A 25,186-nucleotide genomic window follows, 5' to 3' on the forward strand; every position below is an offset into this window, starting at 1 on the left:
ACACAGCAGAGGATCGGTTTTAGCAAGGCAAACCACAGACATTCTAACCTTGATGACATAAGTAATTATTTGGAACCCAAGGTGATTTTGTAGATCAGGGTTCTGAGCAGTCCAACTGCAATGTAGCGTAATGTATCTCAAACACAATACACACTTATAAGAGGTTAGGGTAGGATTGTAGTAGAGTTCTCTAATCCAAATTTTGTGGTTCCAGGTAATTTAGACCTACTTGAAGCTACTTACCTGTAGTTACACTGGTTGGAGGGGTAGTGTCTGTATCCCTCTGGGGAAGATGGGGAGGGGAAAGGGCTGTTCTTGGCCATGGCCATATACCCCCCTCTTCCTGGAGAAGATGGTCCAACCTGCCCAAGGTAGCCCCCATAGCCCCGCTTGGAAAAACTGGAATATCCCATCTGACCCTGGCCCACGGGGGTGGCTGTGGAGGCCTTACTCAGCCCGGCTGCCCCATAGGCTGTGAAGCTGCAGTCTGCGGGTCTTTGTGGCACTGTGCTGCCCCCTGCAGGAGTGGAGGAGGAATAGCCAGGCGTGTAGTGACCGTAGGAGGAGGAGGAGGGATGGGGGGAGCTGGGAGAGCGGGACGGAGGGAGGGAGGGAGGGTTAGACTTGGGGAACGAGGAGGAGGTGGGGGAGTTCTGGGACAGGTTATAACTGTAAGGAGGTCTTGAAGAGGAGGAGGAAGAGGGATGATGTAGGGTTGGGTTCTCCCTTGGCTCTCCTTTGGGGCTGCGTTTGGGGCAGGCTGGGGACCAGCGAGGGCCTGGACCGCGGGCAGGGCTGGAAGAGTCGTAGCTCAGGGTGGGAGGAGGTTTCCTGGGGTCGGGGCGAGGGGAGGAGATGTCCAGGAGGTCTGAGGAGTTGTCAGAGTCCAGCAGGGAGCGGAAATATCCGGCGAACAAACCCTGCGCCTCCTCTCCACCGCCTCTGCTTCCGCCAGGGCTGCCGTACGCACTCCCTCTCCCCCCCTCACAGGACAGGAAGCCCCCCCTCGGGGAGCCACAGACCTGGTACCCTCCTGGCCCTCTCTCCCTCATGCCTCCCCCCTCCTCCCCCCAGACACCTCCCCCATTAAACCAGTCTTGTTCCAGCTGCCCCCCTGCCTCCCCCTTTAGAACCCCGTTCTTGCGCGAGCGTCGTTTCTTAACCGGCTTCCCCCCCTCACCCCCAACCCCGATCTCCCCACCTGCAGCCCCTCCTCCCCTGCCTCCCCCACCCTTCCCACGTTTCTTGAGTAACCCTGGTTCTGACAGAGCGGGGGTCACTTTCCTTTTCTTCCCGATCGTCTCAAAAAAGTCACTGAAGGAGCTCTTGAAGCCCTCTCCACCGGCTCCTCCTGCTCCTCCCCCTGCTCCTCCTCCCCTGCCTCCAACACCTCCCCCCCTGCCTCCCCTGCGTCTGAACCCTGTGAGTCGGTGGAGCAGGGCGGAGATCCCAGGGTTGTCGGACGGTGTGTGAAAGCTGTCCGGTTCGCTGGGTGTCCAGCAGCGTGGTGGGGAGCAGCGGCCAGTGGCCGGCGGTTGGCGGTTGAGGAATGCCAGTTTGGACAGAACGTCTCCGTACTCCGTCTTCACGTCGTTGGTGTCGTTCACGTACGACGGTTGCGGAGACGGGAGCTTGGCCCGCCGGCGCCGACGAGGTTTCTTGGGCTCGCCATTCCCACCGGTGGTTTTATCCGGCGTTCCAGGTACAACCTGTTTGGGAGGTCGGCCACGGCGACGTTTCAGGATCACAGGAAGTTCTCCAGGCGGGAACATGACCATCACACTCTTCCCGTTGTTCTTCATACGGAGGAGCGCAGTCGGCTCTCGGACTACCGCTGTCCCCCCCTCGGCTCCCTCCAACCTGCCATCACAACCTGCCCCGCCCTTCTCAACTGTCTCCATGGAGGAAATCTTGTAGCTCTTCTGGCGTCGGCTGAGGTTGACTGGGATACGAGCTACCTTCACCACGATACGCCTCACCTGGGGAACAAACACAAACAAACAAATATTATTTGCCGGGTGAAATCTAGTTGTCAAGTGATGTCAAATCAACATGACAAGATGGGTTTTGGTTTCTTTTGACTATGTGATTAATAATATCATAGAACTTGAACTTACACCAACAAACCGGCGTTTCCGTTTGGTGAGGGGATCTAGTTCACCAGGCTCCTCCTTCTTCACTGCCGGCCGGGGCACTGTATTGGTCAATGGACGAGGCGAGGGATTGGTTGCTGGTCTGGGATTGGTTGCTGATCTGGGCAAAGGTTTGGGCGAGGCTTTCATCGATGGTCTGGGTTGGGATTTTGGTTTGGCATTGGTTGAAGATTTGGGTTGGGGTTTGGTTGAAGTTCTATGTTGGGGTTTGGGCGATGGCCGGGGGGCAGAGTGAGAGGGGCGTGATGAGGGGTGTGTTGAGGGGAGTGGTGCTACAGGTACCGGTGCAGGTGAGGCTGCAGGCTTGGAGGCTGCAGGCTTGAAGGCTGCAGATAGACACTCCTCCACTGTGGGGCGCTCTACCTTCACATGTACACTCACCCTCTCTTTCTCCTCTTCCTCTTCCTCCTCCCTCTCGCTCTCCCTCCCTCCCCTCCTCTCTCCATCCTCAGTGCATCGGCGGATGCGGGAAGACTTGCGTAGCTGGCAGGGGAAGCGAGGTCGACCGGAGCTACGAAGTGCATACTTTCTCTCACCTTCGACAGGTACAGGGGAGGGGTCTACAGGGGCTGGACCAATAGTAGAAAGGTCTGGACAGGCTGGACCGATAGGAGAAAGGCCTGGAGGATTTGGACCAGTAGCTCTTGAGGGTTTAGAGAGATCTAGAGGTGTTGAACTAATATTAGGGGCAGAGCTAATGGCTGGGGGCATGTCTCTGTTTGCAGAGTGTGAAGGAGCAGGGCTGCAAGGAGAGAAAGCAGCTTGCTGATTGGTGCAGGCTGAATGATTGAGAGGCAGGAGGACCTGTCGCTGAGGTGATCTGGTGTGTGTCTCTGGTGATGAATCAGTTCTGGGCTGCTCTGGACCAGCAGAGTCCAAGTGTGTGTGAGCATCCATTTGTCTGTGAGCACTTGTGTGAGTGTTCATGCACGTCTCTGCGGGTGTCTGCATTTGGATGTCCTTGTGTGTCTGCATTACTATGAAGGTCTGTCCAGGTGTGTGTGTTGGAGCGTTGTTGAGTGTGTGTGTCTCTGTCTGCCTCCGTCTGCGTGTTCCAAGGACAGGCCTCCTGTGCAGGTGAAGACCGTTAGACAGGGAGGGGGGTGAGGGGGAGGGTAAAAGTTCAAGGGTCTCCTGAGCTCCAGCCTCAGCGTTGGGTTCCACTGTGACCTCCTCCTGTACCCCTACAGCCCTTTCCCCCTCAAACGCCACCCGCGACCCCTCGCACCCCTGCTCCTCCACTACGGCCCTGCCGTCACACCCCACCCTCCCCCCTCCCCCCGACCGCAGGCGTCCAGACATGCGGCTCATCCACCCAGGGCGACAGCGATGATAATGTCAAAGTGAGAGTGTCAGTGTTGGGCCCCAGTGATCCTCTTCGGAGAGGTTAGGGAGCTCTCTCCCTCTCTCTGTTTGTCTGTGTTTATGTGTGTTCCTCTGAAGTCACAGACCTATATCCTGAAGGGTTGAGGACCTGAGGAGAGCGAGATACATAAGGTCAACACACTCCGAACAGTAGATTCTAACAGAGAATTAACGTAATGTTAAAGGGAGAAGTTGGGATTAGGTGTCAAATCATTCTCATTCATATAGGATTGGGATCATTTTGTAAACAGATTTAGGGCTCCAATCAATTCGTATCTCAGACGTGTAGCTTTACAGCGAGACTGAAATTTAAAGGCAATGTTCCCACATTAGCGGAGACTGCATTCACAGTACAGGCGGCATATGTCTGCTCAATCGAAAATGACCTTTTCCATTTTTATGGAGCAACCTGTAACGCTTCAGCGATCCAGATTGAATAGAGCCTGTAGTTTGGACCACAAATACTTTGATGTAACAGATCAGTAACTTTGATGTATGATAGTTTCCTTTTTGGGTGAAGTGTTCCTCTACTGTTACCAAGAAGTAACGTTGATAGAACATTGACACATCATAACATCCCAGTGCTGTCATTTACCATTCTGGTAGAGTTTATCCAGGCCGGCTGTCTGTCTGCTGCGGTTCTTTGGGTCGCCAGTATGTCAGTACAGTTCATGCACACATACTACACACCTGTCTCTAACACACACTATAAACTCTCCTCTCTTTCTCAGCTGATGCTCTTGACTGCCCATCACTTCTAGAGAGAGAGAAAGAGAAAGCACAAGGGGGGCGAGAGAGCCATAGAGAGAGAAAGAGAAAGCACAAGGGGGGAGAGCCAGAGAGAGAGAAAGAGAAAGAGAAAGCACAAGGGGGGTGGTGGGGGGGAGAGCCAGAGAGAGAGAGAAAAGGAGGAAGAGGGAGATGGACAGCCATTAACAGGACAGCCGTGATGTTTGACTAGAAGGTTACACACACATACACACACACACATTGTGACATTACAGTCCCAAACAGGGAAAGAGAAATGTGTGAATAACCAGCAGAGGGAGGCAGAGAAATGATGAATAGAAGTCAGATTATGTTTGGTGGAGAGGGAGAGGTGGAGGGATGTATACAAAAGAAACACAGTAAGACCTTGTGAAAAAAAATGAAAAGCCAAATGAGAGTGGAATGGTATCTTAAAAACCACAATCACACACAATAATTTCCATTGTCAGCAGTGTTGGGGAGTAGTGAACTACATGTAGTTCAACTAGTAATTAAAACATTTTAAAAATCGTAGCTTGGTGGTGGTTGAACTAAATAAAAATCTTAGTAGTTATTATATATAATATAATAATAATAAGTTATATGTTTCAAAAGTACTTTTTGCCATGTAGTGGTGCAGCTAACAGCTGGAACGACTGTACACACTACTTGTTTTGCAAAAAAAGATAAGAAAATATGAGTGAAAAAGGCTATTTATTTCATATTCACAAACCTCCTAGTTAGCACATTTGGTTTCTTGGAAGTTTTGGGGAACGTCTGTTTTTGGTTTCTCATTGGTTCTGGGAACAAAGCCATACGTTTCCTGACCGGTAAAACAGAACGTTTAAAAAACACATTTCAAAAATACTTTTAATAACACTGCTAGCTTAGGTTAACTGTTTTAAATTTAACACATTAAATGAATTTGCTTCATCATGCAAACACATATTTTTTATTGTGGCACGGGGTCAGCGTACGGAAGTCCGAGAGGACATATGAATGAAACAATTATTCCCACGTTATGTCGAGATCACAACTTATTTATCTCATTATCACGACATGACAAAAGTTGTTTTGTCGAGATCACAAGATAAACTATAAATAGGAGTGGACGTATTGATGACAGATTGACAGTATGGTTGAGACGGCAGCACATAAGTTTTTATTGATTGCTACACTAAGGGATGGTACATTTCATGCTAACATCATGCTTTCATTTGTGTTTGGAGCTCATTATCAGTTTATAAGTTAGAATGCTAGCAAGCTAAATGTCCCTCACCTTGAGCTAAGAGCTCTTGGGGCATCTAAACCCTTGTGGGGCATTTAAGCCTTGAACGATGACTGACAGGCAGCCCTGTCTCCCAGTCTGTGTGCCAACCCCAAGACCACAGCCAATCGCATTCAAACAACAACACAACTAACCTGACTAGTCTTGCGGTTGGGTAAGCTAGCTAGGTAGTTTTGTTAGCTAGCGAGCTTGTAATCTATCTTGTTATCTAGCTTGCTTAACTGATACAGTGTGTGTATAATTGTAAGGGACACCATGTTTTATGGATAATATTTAAAAGTACAAAGTGGGTGAGCTCCATTCCTGACAGGCTGATCAGATACAGTAGCAGCCTCAGTGCTTGATCAGATACAGTAGCAGCCTCAGAGGCTGATAAATCAGGATTCTGCCCTTTTGGCTGTTTCATGGGTCAAGCTCCTTGCAGGCAGATTAGCAGTCAAGGGCATTATGTATATGTGACCGACCACCTTGATTCGGTCTTATGTAGCAAAATGTGAAATTGTGTTTTTTACATTGGATAAAAGCAGAGACTCAGAGCTACAAAATGGTTTATCATACACTGCATCTGAGGAACAATGGGAAAGTCATTCTGCTTTGAAAATGTATAAACTTGTCAAATCAAATCAAACTTTGTCACATGCGCCGAAAACTACAAGTGTAGACTTTACCGTGAAATTCTTACTTACAAGCCCTTAACCAGCAGTGCAGTTCAAGAAGAGTTAAGAAAATATTGACCAAGTAGACTAAAATAAAAAGTAATAATGAAAGGTATCACAATAAGAATAACAATAATGAGGCTATACAGAGGGCCCCGGTACCGAATCAGTGTGCAGGGGTACAGGTTAGTTTGTACATGTAGGTGGGAGTGAAGTGACTATGCATAGATAATAAACAGAGAGTAGCAGCAGTGTTGAAAAATGTTGGGGGGGGTCAATGTAAATTGTCCGGTGGCCTTATTGTTCAGTAGTCTTATGGCTTGGGGGTAGAAGCTGTTGAGAAGCCTTTTGGTCCTAGACTTGGCGCTCCGGTAAGCGCTTGCAGTGTGGTAGCAGAGAAAACTTGGTTGACAATTTTTCTCTGACAATTTAATGTGCTTTCCTCTGACACCGCCTATTGTATAGGTCCTGGATGGCAGGAAGCTTGGCCCCAGTAATGTACTGGGCCGGTCACACTACCCTCTGTAGCGCCTTACGGTCAGATGCCGAGCAGTTGCCATACCAGGCGTCTCTCAATGGTACAGCTGTAGAACCCTTTGAGGATCTGGGGACCCATGCCAAATATTTTCAGTCTCCTGAGGGGGAAAAGGTTTTGGAATGCCCTCTTCACGACTGTCTTGGCATGTTTGGACCATGATAGTTCGCTGGTGATGTGGACACCAAGGAACTTGAAACTCTCGACCCACTCCACTACAGCCCCGTCAATGTTAATGGGGACCTGTTCGGCCCGCCTTTTCCTGTAGTCCACGATCAGCTCCTTGTCTTGCTCACATTGAGGGAGAGGTTGTTGTCCTGGCACCACACTGCCCAGTTCTATGAGCTCCTCCCTATAGGCCGTCTCATCGTTGTCGGAGATCAGACCTACCACTGTTGTGTCGTCAGAAAACTTAATGATGGTGTTGGAGTTGTGTTTGGCCACGCAGTCGTGGGTGAACAGGGAATACAGGAAGGGACTAAATACACACCTCTGAGGGGCCCCAGTGTTAAGGATCAGCGTGGCAGAAGTATTGTTCCTACTCTTACCACCTGGGGGCGGCCTGTCAGGAAGTCCAGGATCCAGTTGCAGAGGGAGGTGTTTAGTTCCAGAGTCCTTTGCTTATTGATGAGCTTTGTGGGCACTATGGTGTTGAACGCTGAGCTGTAGTCAATGAACAGCATTCTCACATAGGTGTTTCTTTTGTCCAGGTGAGAAAGTGCAGTGTGCAGTGCGATTGAGATTGCGTCATCTATGGATCTGTTGGGAGTGGTATGCGAATTGGAGTTGGTCTAGGGTGTCTGGGAGGATGCTGTTGATATGAGCCATGACCAGCCTTTCAAAGCACTTCATGGCTACCAACGTGAGTGCCACAGGGCGGTAATCATGTTACCTTCACTTCCTTGGGCACAGGGACTAAGGTGGTCTGCTTGAAACATGTAGGTATTACAGACTCGGTCAGGGAGAGGTTGAAAATTTCAGTGAAGACACTTGACAGTTGGTCCGCACATGCTTTGAGTACAAGTCCTGGTCATCCGTCTGGCCCAGCAGCTTTGTGAATGTTGACCTGTTTTGTTCACATCGGCTACCGAGAGCGTAATCACACAGTCATCCAGAACAGCTGGTGCTCTCGTGCATGCTTCAGTGTTGCCTGCCTCAAAGCGAGCATGAAATAAATTTAGCTAATCTGGTAGGCTCGCATCACTGGGCAGCTTGTGTCTGGGTTTCCCTTTGTAATCCGTAATAGTTTTCAAGCCCTGAATTCGGAGTAGATAGCCAGAGCGAATTTACCAGCTACATCTATCAACAGTTTTCGCAGTGACATTCTATTGAAATGGTTACTTGCATGTAGCTAGCTAGCTAAACAATTAGCCATAATCCCAACTCATGATGTAATATCCCTGCATGAATCTGCAGGTAGCTAACCAACCAGGTTCAATGTTATCTAGCTAACATTAAGCTATATCTAGCAAAGCAATTGGCTCTGAGATACAAATAATAAGATCATACACATAACGTTAGCTAGCGAGCCAGCCAGCTAACGTTAGCTGGCTAGATAACAGTACACTTTAACTTGAAATGAAAATGACTTTCTGTCAAAATTAGCAACGTTTAATATCTGAAAATGTAGCTAGCTAGACTATCTTACCTGTATACATCATTGGTGGATGCTTCTCCCTGTCATGGATGCCATGGTTGCCCTTAGTTTGAAGATGTAAGGATCCTGTAGGGATTTTTTTTATTTTACCTTTATTTAAACTAGGCAGGTCAGGTAAGAACAAATTCTTATTTACAATGACAGCCTTGGAACAGTGGGTTAACTGCCTTGTTCAGGGGTAGAATGACAGATTTTCACCTAGTCAGCTTAGGGATTCGATCTAGAAACCTTTCGGTTACTGGCCCAACGCTCTAACCACTAGGCTACCTGCCGCCCCATATATGGTTGGTGCCAGGTTTCCTCCAGACATGACGCTTGGCATTCAGGCAAAGAGTTCAGTCTTGGTTTCATCAGACCAGATAATCTTGTTTCTCATGGTCTGAGAGTCCTTTATGTGCCTTTTGGCCATCTTTAAGTGGGCTGTCATGTGCCTTTTACTGAGGAGTGGCTTCTGTCTGGCCACTCTATCATAAAGGCCTGATTGGTAGAGTGCTGCAGAGATGGTTGTCCTTTTGGAAGGTTCTCCCATCTTCACAGAGGAACTCTGAGACTCTGTCAGAGTGACCATCGGATTCTTGGTTACCTCCCTGACAAAGGCCCTTCTCCCCCGATTGCTCAGTTTGACCGGGCGGACAGCTCTCGAAAGAGTCTTCCATTGAAGAATGATGGAGGCAACTGTGTTCTTGGGGACATTCATTGCTGCATAAATGTTTTGGAATCTTTCCCCAGATCTGTGCCTCGACACAATCCTGTCTCTATAGACAATTCCTTCGACCTCATGGCTTGTTGTTTTTTTACATGCACTGTCATCTTTGGGATCTTATATAGACCGGTTTGTTCCTTTTCAAATCATGTCCAATCAATATAATTTACCACAGGTGGATTCCAATCAAGTTGTAGAAACATCTCAAGGATGATCAATGAAAACAGGATGCACCTGAGCTCAATTTCGAGTCTCATAGCAAAGGGTCTGAAAACTTATGTGAATAAGGTATCTGTTTTTTATTTGTAATAAATGTGTTTATTACAAATACAAAAAACTGTTTTCACTTTGTCATTATGGGGTATTTTGTGTAGATTGATGAGGGGCAGCAGGTAGCCTAGTGGTTAGAGCATTGGGCCAGTAACCGAAAGCTGACAAGGTAAAAATCTGTCATTCTGCCCCTCAACAAGGCAGTTAACCCACTGTTTCTAGGCCGTCATTGAAATAAGAATTTGTTCTTAACTGACTTGCCTAGTTAAATGAAGGGGGGACATTATTTAATCCATTTTAGAATAAGACTGTATTGTAACAAAATGTAAAAAAGTCAAGGGGTTTCTGAATGCACCGTATATTTCCAGGCTTGAGGTCAATTTTTTTATTTTTTTTTATTTCACCTTTATTTAACCAGGTAGGCTAGTTGAGAACAAGTTCTCATTTGCAACTGCGACCTGGCCAAGATAAAGCATAGCAGTGTGAACAGACAACACAGAGTTACACATGGAGTAAACAATTAGCAAGTCAATAACACAGTAGAAAAAAATGGGCAGTCTATATACAATGTGTGCAAAAGGCATGAGGAGGTAGGCGAATAATACAATTTTGCAGATTAACACTGGAGTGATAAATGATCAGATGGGCATGTACAGGTAGAGATATTGGTGTGCAAAAGAGCAGAAAAGTAAATAAATAAAAACAGTATAAAAACAGTATGGGAATGAGGTAGGTGAAAAAGGGTGAGCTATTTACCTATAGACTATGTACAGCTGCAGCGATCGGTTAGCTGCTCGGATAGCTGATGTTTGAAGTTGGAGAGGGAGATAAAAGTCTCCAACTTCAGCGATTTTTGCAATTCGTTCCAGTCACAGGCAGCAGAGTACTGGAACGAAAGGCGGCCAAATGAGGTGTTGGCTTTAGGGATGATCAGTGAGATACACCTGCTGGAGCGCGTGCTACGGATGGGTGTTGCCATCGTGACCAGTGAACTGAGATAAGGCGGAGCTTTACCTAGCATGGACTTGTAGATGACCTGGAGCCAGTGGGTCTGGCGACGAATATGTAGTGAGGGCCAGCCGACTAGAGCATACAAGTCGCAGTGGTGGGTGGTATAAGGTGCTTTAGTGACAAAACGGATGGCACTGTGATAGACTGCATCCAGTTTGCTGAGTAGAGTGTTGGAAGCCATTTTGTAGATGACATCGCCGAAGTCGAGGATCGGTAGGATAGTCAGTTTTACTAGGGTAAGCTTGGCAGCGTGAGTGAAGGAGGCTTTGTTGCGGAATAGAAAGCCGACTCTGGATTTGATTTTTGATTGGAGATGTTTGATGTGAGTCTGGAAGGAGAGTTTGCAGTCTAGCCAGACACCTAGGTACTTATAGATGTCCACATATTCAAGGTTGGAACCATCCAGGGTAGTGATGCTAGTCGGGCATGCGGGTGCAGGCAGCGATCGGTTGAAAAGCATGCATTTGGTTTTACTCGCGTTTAAGAGCAGTTGGAGGCCACGGAAGGAGTGCTGTATGGCATTGAAGCTCGTTTGGAGGTTGGATAGCACAGTGTCCAATGACGGGCCGAAAGTATATAGAATGGTGTCGTCTGCGTAGAGGTGGATCAGGGAATCGCCCGCAGCAAGAGCAACATCATTGATATATACAGAGAAAAGAGTCGGCCCGAGAATTGAACCCTGTGGCACCCCCATAGAGACTGCCAGAGGACCGGACAGCATGCCCTCTGATTTGACACACTGAACTCTGTCTGCAAAGTAATTGGTGAACCAGGCAAGGCAGTCATCCGAAAAACCGAGGCTGTTGAGTCTGCCGATAAGGAGAGTTGGCCAGCAGAAAAAGAAGAAGAGCATGGTAAGAGTGTAGAAAGCAGATGATAAGTTTGAATCCGATGAAGATAGCAACGAGGGAAAAAGTATGTCGAGGAAGATTGGTGTCAAGTACAACCAGAATGAGCTATACTCCAGACCGAGCTGATTCAGAGGGGTTGGGTTAAATGCGAAAGACATATTTCGGTTGAATGCCATCAGTTGTGCAACTGACTAGGTATCCCCTTTCTTTGTAAAGGAAGAGAATGAGGATGAATTATCTGAAGTGGCAAGTGTGGTGAAGATCTCGATGGTCATGATAAAGATGAATCTGGTCCAGTAGGAATGAAATCTTTGGAGAAAGTGGACCCCTGCCCTTTTTTGGGTATTGTTGAATCGGTGAAGATAACCCGAAGTGGATTTATGGTGGGTTTTTTGGTGTTTCTTCCGCCCAGAGGGAGCAGGCAGTCCGCATCACGTGGAAGAGGACAAGACCTGTTACTTGAGGTGATTACTGGGGTAGTGGTAATGGTGCAGGTGGATCAACTGAAGTTGAAGATTCCAGGTGTCTGTGACGCCCGCCATTTGGTGCGACACAAACCCGTTGGCAAGCGTGGTGAAACAGTAGAATCACTCTCTGTGTCCTTTTTAGTTTTGATGTTGAGTCGTTACCCGACAAAGTAATGTTACGAAATATCAGTTATCCTGTAACGAGCTTTTGTGCCAAACCCATTATGTGTTTTCAGGTGCCAAGCTCACGGTAATGCCGCAGCAGTGTGTAGGAAGGCAACTCCTAGATTTGAGAAGTGTGCAAGAGGGCATGGGACAAAGGAGTGCGTAGTATCGGTGAAAGAAGCGGTATGTGTTAACTGTAGGGATGCCCATGTTGCTGGGGATCAGAAGTGTCCGGTGCGAGAGGCAGGTTGCCAGGGTGAGAGTTGTACAGAAGGTGTCGTATGCTGAGGCAGTGAGGAAAGTAGAAGAAGATGGGTTAAGTGTGAGGGATCCTAAGAGGCTCCTGGTGAGTAGGAGACTTTTGTCAGTACAGAGTGATAGGCCTACAAATGAAATGTGCTTCAGTAATGTTGGCTTTGTAGCAGTCATTGTCATGGTTATCAACTGTACTGCAGGAATCGAAGTCACCGAAAATAGTGTTGTGGTGGCAGGTGCAGAGAAGTACTTGGGATTACGATATTTTATTGCAGAAGAGTTACGGGGCCATCAGGGCCATCGGCTTGGTGTAGGATTAGATGGGGTCAAAATAGTGGAATGGGATGGTGGGTTTTAATGAGTGTAAGGTTAAGTTGGCAGGATAATTCTTTCTCTTTTCCCCTTTTTGTATTCAAAGAATGTCCTAAGAATGTTATTTAAACCCCACCGAAGAAGAAGAAAAGCGGTTTGTAGATGCTGAGAACAGAATGTATTTTTTTAAGATAAATAACATTCTTAGAACGTTACTAATGTTTTTCTTGTGTTTTTTATGGAAAGTGTTGTTAATGTTCTGAGAACATGACTAAGGTAACCAGAAAACGTTATGTTGAAGTACTGAAATTCCCACAGAATGTTGTTTCTGAACGTTTGACATTCCCACAGAAGAACGTATTTTCTTAACGTTCTCTGAACAATTTGAGAACTACTTTAAATAGAACCATGAGGAAACGTTATGCTTTAGTACTGACATTCCCACTAAGAAACATATGGTTCTCAGAACATTAGGTGCTAGCTGGGCTGCTAAGATAAATTGCACATTATGTTAACACCTGACCCCAGAGTGATCTGTTCTTGGAATTTGTAGTCTATGACATTTCAGATTTAGATATTATATTTTTCCCAAGTAGCTTGGATGTAGTGAACTACAATTCTTAAGGGTTGCTTTAGTGTAGTTTAACTTCTTCTAGTGTGAAGTAATTGGTAGTTTGGTAAACTATGATTTTAGAGTAGCTTCCCTAACATTGATCGTCAGCCAGCCTTCTTTTCCAACATATGGCTCTGATTATAGTACAGAGGGAGAGAGAGCAACTTGACAGAGGGGGTGGGGGTAGAGGGAGTAGAGAGAGAGATAGAGAGAGCAACACAGAGGTTATGAAGGGGAGAAGAGGGAGAGAGCAACTTGACAGAGGGGGTGGGGGTAGAGGGAGTAGAGAGAGAGATAGAGAGAGCAACACAGAGGTTATGAAGGGGAGAAGAGTGAGAGAGAGAGAGAGAGAGAGAGAGAGAGAGAGAGAGAGAGAGAGAGAGAGAGAGAGAGAGAGAGAGAGAGAGCAATGCAGAGGTTATATGAAGGGGAGAAAAAGAGAGAGAGAGAGGAAAAGAGGGAAAGAGAAGTATGGGGTTGCATACAAGGAACAACATCTACATTCCTGGCAAAACTGGGATACACACACACACACACACACACACACACACTCTCACAAAGACACAATAACACCCATAGATCTTTTACAACTTTCAGTGCCCTATGTGCACCCACTGGGGAGCCAGGCCCACCCAATCAGATTGTTTTTTTTCATACTCTTTAATTGTCAGTGTTACAAACGGGATATGATTTGTCTTTTTACCTAAACATGCAAATACTATAAGATAGCATTCATAGCAAGCAGTGCACTGGAATGACATTCACTCTCATGGGATGGGTGGCAAAACACAACTAACTGAAAGCCACACCCCCATTAATCCATTAATATGTCTGCATATGTCACTGTGCTTCTATGACTATATGCACCATGTCACTGACTACTTCATTTGTTCATTTAGCAAACAAGACAGCTCATAATCCAGTGCCTTTATCACAGTAAACACACATATATTTCAGTTTTAATGAGCTTTATGGTAAAATTTGTAGAATTGTAGGAAATGAGCTGTTTCACCCCAAAAATAGCATTTTTTGCATTCATCTTTTGGCCAACACATTTCTGGCTATGGTACTACTTCTGTGTCATCTTGACCCCGGTCTCCCTCTCCTTTTCCTTTAACACCGTCTCTCCCTCCTTTCCTTTCCTTCCTTCCTTCCTCTCTCTCTCACTGGCCCTCCCTTCATCTCTCTCGGTCTCCCTTCCCCTCTCTCTCACTCTCTAATTAACAGTATTCATTAATTAAGGTTCTATCTGGCCAGAGACAGGAAGGAGCCTAACCTCGGGACACAAGTTTTAATTACACACACACACGCACACGAACACACACACACACACACACACACACACACACACACACACACACACACACACACACACACACACACACACACACACACACACACACACACACACACACACACACACACACACACACACAGTAATCTACACACAGCCTCTGTGCTCCATGGGGTTTGTCCAAACACCCAGACTTGGCCGGCCAATCAAAAACTCCTTCCTAGACTTGTTGTCCTATCAAACTCCCCCACCTGTCATTCACTACCAATCAGCTGAAGCCACTCACCATGGCAACTAAACATCAGCTCAGATGAGTTCAGGTAGTGTGAATGTTGATTGAACATTGTTTGAAGCCCTTGATCCAATGAGTCCGGTGTGCTAGTTCTGGAATGGAAAAATATGTGCCACGTCTGGGGGTCCCATGACAGGGCTTGGAAACACCTTGTTGACGAGTGTCAGTCTGACAGAGGCAGAGCATCAGATCTCTAACCCATCTATCATTTCAGACACTATGAGGAAATGAGTAGATTAATGGAGAGATTAATGAAGCTGATATCTGAGAGCTAAGGCCTTCTATGAGTAAGGGCATGTGTCATAGGATTAAATTGAAGTCTTCAAAGGGTAATGAGGTAAACTATAGATATAATCACTGTATTAATTTATCCAAGTGGGTAAACAGTTTTAGTTATTGTAATTCTATATCTAATCCCTCTACATCAGGGAGGGGCAACTGGTGGCCCGTGGGCCACGCCCCCCTTTTGTAGGCCTGCAGATCAATACAACTCAGTCGGGGTCTCAACTAAATGTTGAGAATTACAGTAGTAAAATATACAAGGTGCAAATTCGAAATTTGGTTGGGCACCAGCAGTTATTCTCTGATGTCAGTCATACTGCAGGTGGTGGGCCAAAGCCGAAAAACGTGAAGTTGTTCGATCCCCGGTGAGGGAGGAGCAGATTTTTTGTATATGACTGTAAAACATTTTTACGATGACTATAACATTTGTTGGCACCATCAATTCTTGCACATTTTCTCATAAAAAGTATATCAACATTCTGTCTGCTTAGGCAAATTGGCCGAACTGCTAAACTTGGAACCAATCAGAACTCCAGTACATACCCTTCGTGATGAAGGCAGCCAATGGCCTGATTCTATCCAGGATGTAAACACAGCGGAGCCTCTGGTGAAAACAACAAACTGCTGTCTGATGAAGAGGAACAGATTTTGTATTTTTGTATTTATGATGGATCCCCATTAGCTGCTGCCAAGGCAGCCGCTACTCTTCCTGGGGTGCGGCAAAATTAAGGCAGTTATACAATTTTAAAAACATTACAATACATTCATTACAGAATTCACAACACACTGTGTGCCCTCAGGCCCATACTCCACTACCACATACAGTTGAAGTCTGAAGTGTAGATACACCTTAGCCAAATACATTTAAACTCAGTTTTTCACAATTCCTGACATTCCATCCTAGTAAATATTCCCCGTCTAAGGTCAGTTAGGATCACCACTTTATTTTAAGAATGTGAAATGTCAGAAAAATAGTAGAGAGAATGATTTAGTTCAGCTTTTATTTCTTTCATCACATTCCTAGTGGGTCAGAAGTTTACATATACTAACTAATTGAGTGTAATGGTTTTCGTCATCTGGTAAGTGTTCATGCTTTTTATCGAAACTGACCACTAACAAAAATAACAAAGAGAATAACCAAAACCGAAACAGTCCTGTAAGGTGCAAAACACTAAACAGAAAATAACTACCCACAAAAACCACGTGGGAAAAAGCTACCTAAGTAGGGTTCCCAATCAGAGACAACGATAGACAGCTGTCCCTGATTGAAAACCATACCCAGCCAAAAAAACATAGAAAAAAGAACATAGAATGCCCACCCAAATCACACCCTGACCAAACCAAAATAGAGACATAAAAAGCTCTAAGGTCAGGGCATGACAATTAGTATTTGATAGCATTGCCTTTACATTGTTTAACTTGGATCAAACGTTTCAAGTAGCCTTCCACAAGCTTCTCACAATAAGTTGGGTGAATTTTGGCCAATTCCTCCTGACAGAGCTGGTGTAACTGAGTCAGGCTTGTAGGCCTCCTTGCTCGCACACACTTTTTCAGTTCTGCCCACACATTTTCTAAAGGATTGAGGTCAGGGCTTTGTGATGGCCACTCCAATACCTTGACTTTGTTGTCCTTAAGCATTTTTGCCACAACTTTGGAAGTATGCTTTGGGTCATTGTCCATTTGGAAGACCCATTTGCGACCAAGTTTTATCTTCCTGACTGATGTCTTGAGATGTTACTTCAATATATCCACATCATTTTCCTTCCTCATGATGCCATCTATTTTGTGAAGTGCACCAGTCCCTCCTGCAGCAAAGCACCCCCACAACATGATGCTGCCACCCCCGTGCTTCACAGTTGGGATGGTGTTCTTCGGCTTGCAAGTCTCCCCCTTTTTCCTCCAAAAATAACAATGGTCATTATGGCCGAACAGTTCTATTTTTGTTTCATCAGACCAGAGGACATTTCTCAAAAAAGTACGATCTTTGTCCCCATGTGCAGTTGCAAACCGTAGTCTGGCTTTTTTATGGCGGTTTTGGAGCAGTGGCTTCTTCCTTGCTGACCGGCCTTTCCGGTTATGTCGATATAGGACTCGTTTTACTGTGGATATAGATACTTTTGTACCTGTTTCCTCCAGTATTTTCACAAGGTCCTTTGCTGTTGTTCTGGAATTGATTTGCACTTTTCGCACCAAAGTATGTTCATCTCTAGGAGACAGAACGCGTCTTCTTCCTGAGCAGTATGATGGCTGCATGGTCCCATGGTGTTTATACTTGCGTACTATTGTTGTTGCAGATGAACGTAGAACCTTCAAGCATTTGGAAATTGCTCCCAAGGATGAACCAGACTTATGGAGGTCTACAATTATTTTATGAGGTCTTGGCTGATTTATTTTGATTTTCCCATGATGTCAAGCAAAGAGGCACTGCGTTTAAAGGTAGGCCTTAAAATACATCCACAGGTAAACCTCCAATTGACTCAAATGATGTCAATTAGCCTATCAGAAGCTTCTAAAGCCATGACATCATTTTCTGGAATTGTCCAAGCTGTTTAAAGGCACAGTCAACTTAGTGTACATAAACTTCTGTCCCACTGGAATTGTGATACAGTGAATTATAAGTGAAAATATGTCTGTAAACAATTGTTGGAAAAATGACTTGTGTCATGCACAAAGTAGATGTCCTAACCGACTTGCCAAAACTATAGTTTGTTAACAAGAAATTTGTGGAGTGGTTGAAAAACTAGTTTTAATGACTCCAACCTAAGTGTATGTAAACTTCCGACTTCAACTGTATCTTCAACACAAAGTCCATGTGTACGTGTGTGTATAGTGCATATTTTATTGTGTGTGTATGCATGTGTCTGTGCCTATGTTTGTGTTGCTTCACAGTCCCTGCTGTTTCGTAAGGTGTATTTTTATGTTTTTTAAAAATCTTATTCTACTCCTTGCATCAGTTACCTGATGTGGAATAGAGTTCCATGTAGTCATGTCTCTATGTAGTACTGTGTGCCTCCCATAGTCTATTCTGGACTTGGGGACTGTGAAGAAAACTCTGGTGGCATGTCTTGTGGGGTATGCATGGGTGTCTGAGCTGTGTGCTAGTTATTTAACCAGACAGCTTGTGCTTTCAACAAGTCAATACCACTCACAAATACAAGTAGTGATGAAGTCAATGTCTCCTCTACTTTGAGCCAGGAGAGATTGACATGCATATTATTAATGTTTGCTCTCTGTGTACCTCCAAGGGTCAGACATGTTGTGCTGTTCTGAGCCAATTGCAATTTGTGGCACCTCACCACACGACTGAACATGAGTCCAGGTGCGACAAAACTAGAGCCTGTAGGACCTGCCTTGTTAATAGAGCTTTTAAAAACCTCTTAAGGATCCGCCTCTTTTTTCCCATTTTTGCCTAAAATGACATACCCAAATCTAACTGCCTCTAGCTCAGAGCCTGAAGCAAGGACATGCATATTCTTGGCATCATTTGAAAGGAAACACTTCGAAGTTTGTGGAAATGTGAAAGGAATGTAGGAGAATATAACACATTAGATCTGATATAAGATAATACAAAGGAAAACCCAATAATTTTTTTGTACCATCATCTTTGAAATACAAGACAAAGGCCACAATGTATTATTCCAGCCCAGGTGCAATTTAGATTTTGGTCATTAGATGGCAGCAGTGTGTGTGTGCAAAGTTTTAGACTGATCCAATGAACCATTGCATTTCTGTAAAAAATATATATCAAGATTGCATCAAATGTGCCTAATTTGTTTGTTAATAACTTTTCATGTTCAAAACTGTGCACTCTCCTTAAACAATAGCATGATATTATTTCACTGTAATAACTACTGTAAATTAGACAATGCAGTTAGTTTAACAAGAATTGAACCTTTCTGCCAATATCAGATATGTCTATGTCTTGGGAAATGTTCTTGTTACTTACAACCTCATGCTAATCGCATTAGCCTACGTTAGCTCAACGGTCCCGCAGGGGACCCACTGATTTTGAAGAAGATTTAGTAAAAAGGTGGAGCAGCACTTTATTATGGAAAGACTGATCCCCATCTTAGCTACTGTTGTATCAATATGTTTTGACCACGACCGTTTACAATCCAGGGTTACTCCAAGCAGTTTAGTCACCTCAACATGCTCAATTTCCACATTGTTTATTACAAGATTTAGTTGAGGTTTAGGGTTTAGTGAATGAGGACTAACTTATTCCTTGCCACCCATTCTGAAACTAACTGCTGATCTTTGTTAAGTGTTACAGTCATTTCAGTTGCTGTGGTAGCAGACAAGTATAGTCTTGAGTCATCCGCATACATAGACACGCATACATATCTAATCCCTCTACATCAGGGAGGGGCAACTGGTGGCCCGTGGGCCACGCCCCCCTTTTGTAGGCCTGCAGATCAATAAAACTCAGTCGGGGTCTCAACTTAATGTTGAGAATTACAGTAGTAAAATATACAAGGTGCAAATTCGAAATTTGGTTGGGCACCAGCAGTTAATCTCTGATGTCAGTCATACTGCAGGTGGTGGGCCAAAGCCGAAAAACGTGAAGTTGTTCGATCCCCGGTGAGGGAGGAGCAGATTTTTTGTATATGACAGTAAAACATTTTTACGATGACTATAACATTTGTTGGCACCATCAATTCTTGCACATTTTATCATAAAAAGTATATCAACATTCTGTCTGCTTAGGCAAATTGGCCGAACTGCTAAACTTGGAACCAATCAACCGTCCCGCAGGGGACCCACTGATTTTGAAGAAGATTTATTAAGAAGGTGGAGCAGCACTTTATTATGGACAGACTGATCCCCATCTTAGCTACTTTTGTATCAATATGTTTTGACCACGACCGTTTACAATCCAAGGTTACTCCAAGCAGTTTAGTCACCTCAACATGCTCAATTTCCACATTATTTATTACAAGATTTAGTTGAGGTTTAGGGTTTAGTGAATGAGGACTAACTTATTCCTTGCCACCCATTCTGAAACTAACTGCTGCTCTTTGTTAAGTGTTGCAGTCATTTCAGTTGCTGTGGTAGCAGACGAGTATAGTCTTGAGTCATCCGCATACATAGACACACTGGCTTTACTCAAAGCCAGTGGCATGTCGTTTGTAAAGATTGAAAAAAGTAAGGGGCCTAGACAGCTGCCCTGGGGAATTCCTGATTCTACCTGGATTATATTGGAGAGGCTTCCATTAAAGAACACTGTTAGACAGTTAACTCTTTATCCACAATATAGCAGGGGGTGTAAAGCCTTAACACATACGTTTTTGAAGCAGCAGACTATGATCGATAATGTCAAAAGCAGCACTGAAGTCTGACAAAACAGCCCCATCAATTTCTCTTAGCCAAACATCAGTAATTTGTGTAAGTGCTGTGCTTGTTGAATGTCCTTCCCTATAAGTGTGCTGAAAGTCTGTTGTCAATTATTTTTCTGTAAAATAGCATTGTATCTGGTCAAACACAATTTTTCCCAAAACTTTACTAAGGGTTGGTAACAGGCTGATTGATCTGCTATTTGAGCCAGTAAAGGGGGATTTACTATTCTTAGGTAGCAGAATGACTTTTTCTTCCCCCCAGGCATGAGGGCAAAAGGAAATCTGCTACCTAAGACGATATGGCAAATAGGAGTGGCAATATCATCTCCTATTATCCTCAGTAATTTTCCATCCAAATTGTCAGACCCAGGTGGCTTGTCATTGTTGATAAACAACCATCTTTTTTTTTTTACCCCTTCCACATTCATTTTACGGAATTCAAAATTAAAATTCTTGTCTTTCATAATTTGGTCACATAAACTTGGAAGTAATTGTTGCTGCCATGTCATGCCTAAATTTTCTAATCTTGCCAATGAAAAAAATCATTAAAGTAGTTGTCAATATCAGTGGGCTTCTGATTCAATGACTGATGGAGCTGAGTTTGCCTTTTTCCCCAACATTTCATTTAAATTGGTCCAAAGCTTTTTACTACCATTCTTTATGTCATTTATCTTTGTTTAATAGTGTAGTTTCTTCTTCTTTTTATTCAGCTAAGTCACATGATTTCTCAATTTGCAGTACGTTTGCCAATCGGTTGTGCAGCCAGACTTATTTTCCATTCCTTTTACCTCATCCCTCTCAACCATACAAATGTTAAATTCCTCATCAATCCACAGGGATTTAACAGTTTTTACAGTAATTTTCTTAATGGGTGTGTCACGTTCTGACCTTTATTTCCTTTGTTTTGTCATTATTTAGTATGGTCAGGGCGTGAGTTGGGGTGGGCAGTCTGTGTTTGTTTTTCTATGATTTTGGGATTTCTATGTTTCGGCCTAGTATGGTTCTCAATCAGAGGCAGGTGTCATTAGTTGTCTCTGATTAGTTTTTTTGGTTTTTTTCACCTTTATTTAACCAGGTAGGCTAGTTGAGAACAAGTTCTCATTTGCAACTGCGACCTGGCCAAGATAAAGCATAGCAGTGTGAACAGACAACAGAGTTACACATGGAGTAAACAATTAACAAGTCAATAACACAGTAGAAAAAAAGGGGAGTCTATATACATTGTGTGCAAAAGGCATGAGGAGGTAGGTGAATAATTACAATTTTGCAGATTAACACTGGAGTGATAAATGATCAGATGGTCATGTACAGGTAGAGATATTGGTGTGCAAAAGAGCAGAAAAGTAAATAAATAAAAAACAGTATGGGGATGAGGTAGGTGAAAATGGGTGGGCTATTTACCAATAGACTATGTACAGCTGCAGCGATAGGTTAGCTGCTCAGATAGCAGATGTTTGAAGTTGGTGAGGGAGATAAAAGTCTCCAACTTCAGCGATTTTTGCAATTCGTTCCAGTCACAGGCAGCAGAGAACTGGAACGAAAGGCGACCAAATCATTTACATTACATTTACATTACATTTAAGTCATTTAGCAGACGCTCTTATCCAGAGCGACTTACAAATTGGTGCATTCACCTTATGACATCCAGTGGAACAGCCACTTTACAATAGTGCATCTAAATCTTTTTTTTGGGGGGGGGGGGATTACTTATCCTATCCTAGGTATTCCTTAAAGAGGTGGGGTTTCAGGTGTCTCCGGAAGGTGGTGATTGACTCCGCTGTCCTGGCGTCGTGAGGGAGTTTGTTCCACCATTGGGGGGCCAGAGCAGCGAACAGTTTTGACTGGGCTGAGCGGGAACTGTACTTCCTCAGTGGTAGGGAGGCGAGCAGGCCAGAGGTGGATGAACGCAGTGCCCTTGTTTGGGTGTAGGGCCTGATCAGAGCCTGGAGGTACTGAGGTGCCGTTCCCCTCACAGCTCCGTAGGCAAGCACCATGGTCTTGTAGCGGATGCGAGCTTCAACTGGAAGCCAGTGGAGAGAGCGGAGGAGCGGGGTGACGTGAGAGAACTTGGGAAGGTTGAACACCAGACGGGCTGCGGCGTTCTGGATGAGTTGTAGGGGTTTAATGGCACAGGCAGGGAGCCCAGCCAACAGCGAGTTGCAGTAATCCAGACGGGAGATGACAAGTGCCTGGATTAGGACCTGCGCCGCTTCCTGTGTGAGGCAGGGTCGTACTCTGCGGATGTTGTAGAGCATGAACCTACAGGAACGGGCCACCGCCTTGATGTTAGTTGAGAACGACAGGGTGTTGTCCAGGATCACGCCAAGGTTCTTAGCGCTCTGGGAGGAGGACACCTGGTCATCAGAAGGGGGAAAGGAGACGATTAATTGTGTGTCGTCTGCATAGCAATGATAGGAGAGACCATGTGAGGTTATGACAGAGCCAAGTGACTTGGTGTATAGCGAGAATAGGAGAGGGCCTAGAACAGAGCCCTGGGGGACACCAGTGGTGAGAGCGCGTGGTGAGGAGACAGATTCTCGCCACGCCACCTGGTAGGAGCGACCTGTCAGGTAGGACGCAATCCAAGCGTGGGCCGCGCCGGAGATGAGGTGTTGGCTTAAGGGATGATCAGTGAGATACACCTGCTGGAGCGCATGCTACGGGTGGGTGTTGCCATCGTGACCAGTGAACTGAGATAAGGCGGAGCTTTACCTAGCATGGACTTGTAGATGACCTGGAGCCAGTGGGTCTGGCGACGAATATGTAGCGAGGGCCAGCCGACTAGAGCATACAAGTCGCAGTGGTGGGTGGTATAAGGTAAACTGCATCCAGTTTGCTGAGTAGAGTGTTGGAAGCAATTTTGTAGATGACATCGCCGAAGTCAAGGATCGGTAGGATAGTCAGTTTTACTAGGGTAAGTTTGGCGGCGTGAGTGAAGGAGGCTTTGTTGCGGAATAGAAAGCCGACTCTTGATTTGATTTTCAATTGGAGATGTTTGATATGAGTCTGGAAGGAGAGTTTACAGTCTAGCCAGACACCTAGGTACTTATAGATGTCCACATATTCAAGGTCGGAACCATCCAGGGTGGTGATGCTGGTCAGGCGTGCGGGTGCAGGCAGCGAACGGTTGAAAAGCATGCATTTGGTTTTACTAGCGTTTAAGAGCAGTCGGAGGCCACGGAAGGAGTGTTGTATGGCATTGAAGCTCGTTTGGAGGTTAGATAGCACAGTGTCCAAGGACGGGCCGGAAGTATATAGAATGGTGTCGTCTGCGTAGAGGTGGATCAGGGAATCGCCCGCAGCAAGAGCAACATCATTGATATATACAGAGAAAAGAGTCGGCCCGAGAATTGAACCCTGTGGCACCCCCATAGAGACTGCCAGAGGACCGGACAGCATGCCCTCCGATTTGACACCCTAATTGGTGAACCCGGCAAGGTAGTCATCCGAAAAACCGAGGCTACTGAGTCTGCCAATAATAATATGGTGATTGACAGAGTCGAAAGCCTTGGCAAGGTCGATGAAGACGGCTGCACAGTACTGTCTTTTATAGATGACGGTTATGATATCGTTTAGTACCTTGAGCGTGGCTGAGGTGCACCCATGACCGGCTCGGAAACCAGATTGCACAGCGGAGAAGGTACGGTGGGATTCGAGATGGTCAGTGACCTGTTTGTTGACTTGGCTTTCGAAGACCTTAGATAGGCAGGGCAGGATGGATATAGGTCTGTAACAGTTTGGGTCCAGGGTGTCTCCCCTTTGAAGAGGGGGATGACTGCGGCAGCTTTCCAATCCTTGGGGATCTCAGACGATATGAAAGAAAGGTTGAACAGGCTGGTAATAGGGGTTGCGACAATGGCGGCGGATAGTTTCAGAAATAGAGGGTCCAGATTGTCAAGCCCAGCTGATTTGTACGGGTCCAGGCTTTGCAGCTCTTTCAGAACATCTGCTATCTGGATTTGGGTAAAGGAGAACCTGGAGAGGCTTGGGCGAGTAGCTGCGGGGGGGCGGAGCTGTTGGCCGAGGTTGGAGTAGCCAGGCGGTAGGCATGGCCAGCCGTTGAGAAATGCTTGTTGAAGTTTTCGATAATCATGGATTTATCGGTGGTGACCGTGTTACCTAGCCTCAGTGCAGTGGGCAGCTGGGAGGAGGTGCTCTTGTTCTCCATGGACTTCACAGTGTCCCAGAACTTTTTGGAGTTGGAGCTACAGGATGCAAACTTCTGCCTGAAGAAGCTGGCCTTAGCTTTCCTGACTGACTGCGTGCATTGGTTCCTGACTTCCCTGAAAAGTTGCATATCGCGGGGACTATTCGATGCTATTGCAGTCCGCCACAGGATGTTTTTGTGCTGGTCGAGGGCAGTCAGGTCTGGAGTGAACCAAGGGCTATATCTGTTCTTAGTTCTGCATTTTTTGAACGGAGCATGCTTATCTAAAATGGTGAGGAAGTTACTTTTAAAGAATGACCAGGCATCCTCAACTGACGGGATGAGGTCAATGTCCTTCCAGGATACCCGGGCCAGGTCGATTAGAAAGGCCTGCTCACAGAAGTGTTTTAGGGAGCGTTTGACAGTGATGAGGGGTCATACTTAGGTAGTCTGGGCTTCACTGTTTGTTTGTGGGTGTTTGTTTCCGTGTCTGTGTTTTTCACCACACGGTACTGTTTTGGGTTTCGTTCGTTCCACGTTTATTGTTTTTGTATTTCAGTCGTGTTCATGTGTAGTATTTCTTATTAAAAGAACCATGGACACTTACCACGCCGCATATTGGTCCTCCGATCCTTCTCGCCTCTCCTCTTCGGAAGAAGAGGAGGAAATCCCTTACAGGGTGCATGCTTATTACTAACTGGGATAAGCAATTTCATAAATGTGTCAAGTGCAATGTCTGTTTGCCCCTCATTACAAAGCACAGACCAACAAATATTCTTTACATCAA

General features: G+C 45.4%; 1 protein-coding gene across 1 annotated transcript in view; it reads right to left on the reverse strand.

Annotated features, from left to right (window-relative positions):
• Nucleotides 1–25,186, reverse strand: part of ahdc1 (AT hook, DNA binding motif, containing 1) — a 52,190-nt gene that overhangs the window by 3,525 nt on the left and 23,479 nt on the right. The window contains exons 2-4 of the mRNA XM_052471856.1: nt 4,114–4,275; nt 2,118–3,627; nt 244–1,979 (exon numbers count right to left, since the gene is read on the reverse strand). Of these exons, the coding sequence (XP_052327816.1) occupies nt 244–1,979; nt 2,118–3,464 (3,083 nt within the window). The 5' untranslated portion in view covers nt 3,465–3,627; nt 4,114–4,275. The remainder of the gene's footprint in view (nt 1–243; nt 1,980–2,117; nt 3,628–4,113; nt 4,276–25,186) is intronic.

This window comes from Oncorhynchus keta, chromosome 20 (assembly GCF_023373465.1).
Source record: "Oncorhynchus keta strain PuntledgeMale-10-30-2019 chromosome 20, Oket_V2, whole genome shotgun sequence".
NCBI lineage: Eukaryota > Metazoa > Chordata > Actinopteri > Salmoniformes > Salmonidae > Oncorhynchus > Oncorhynchus keta.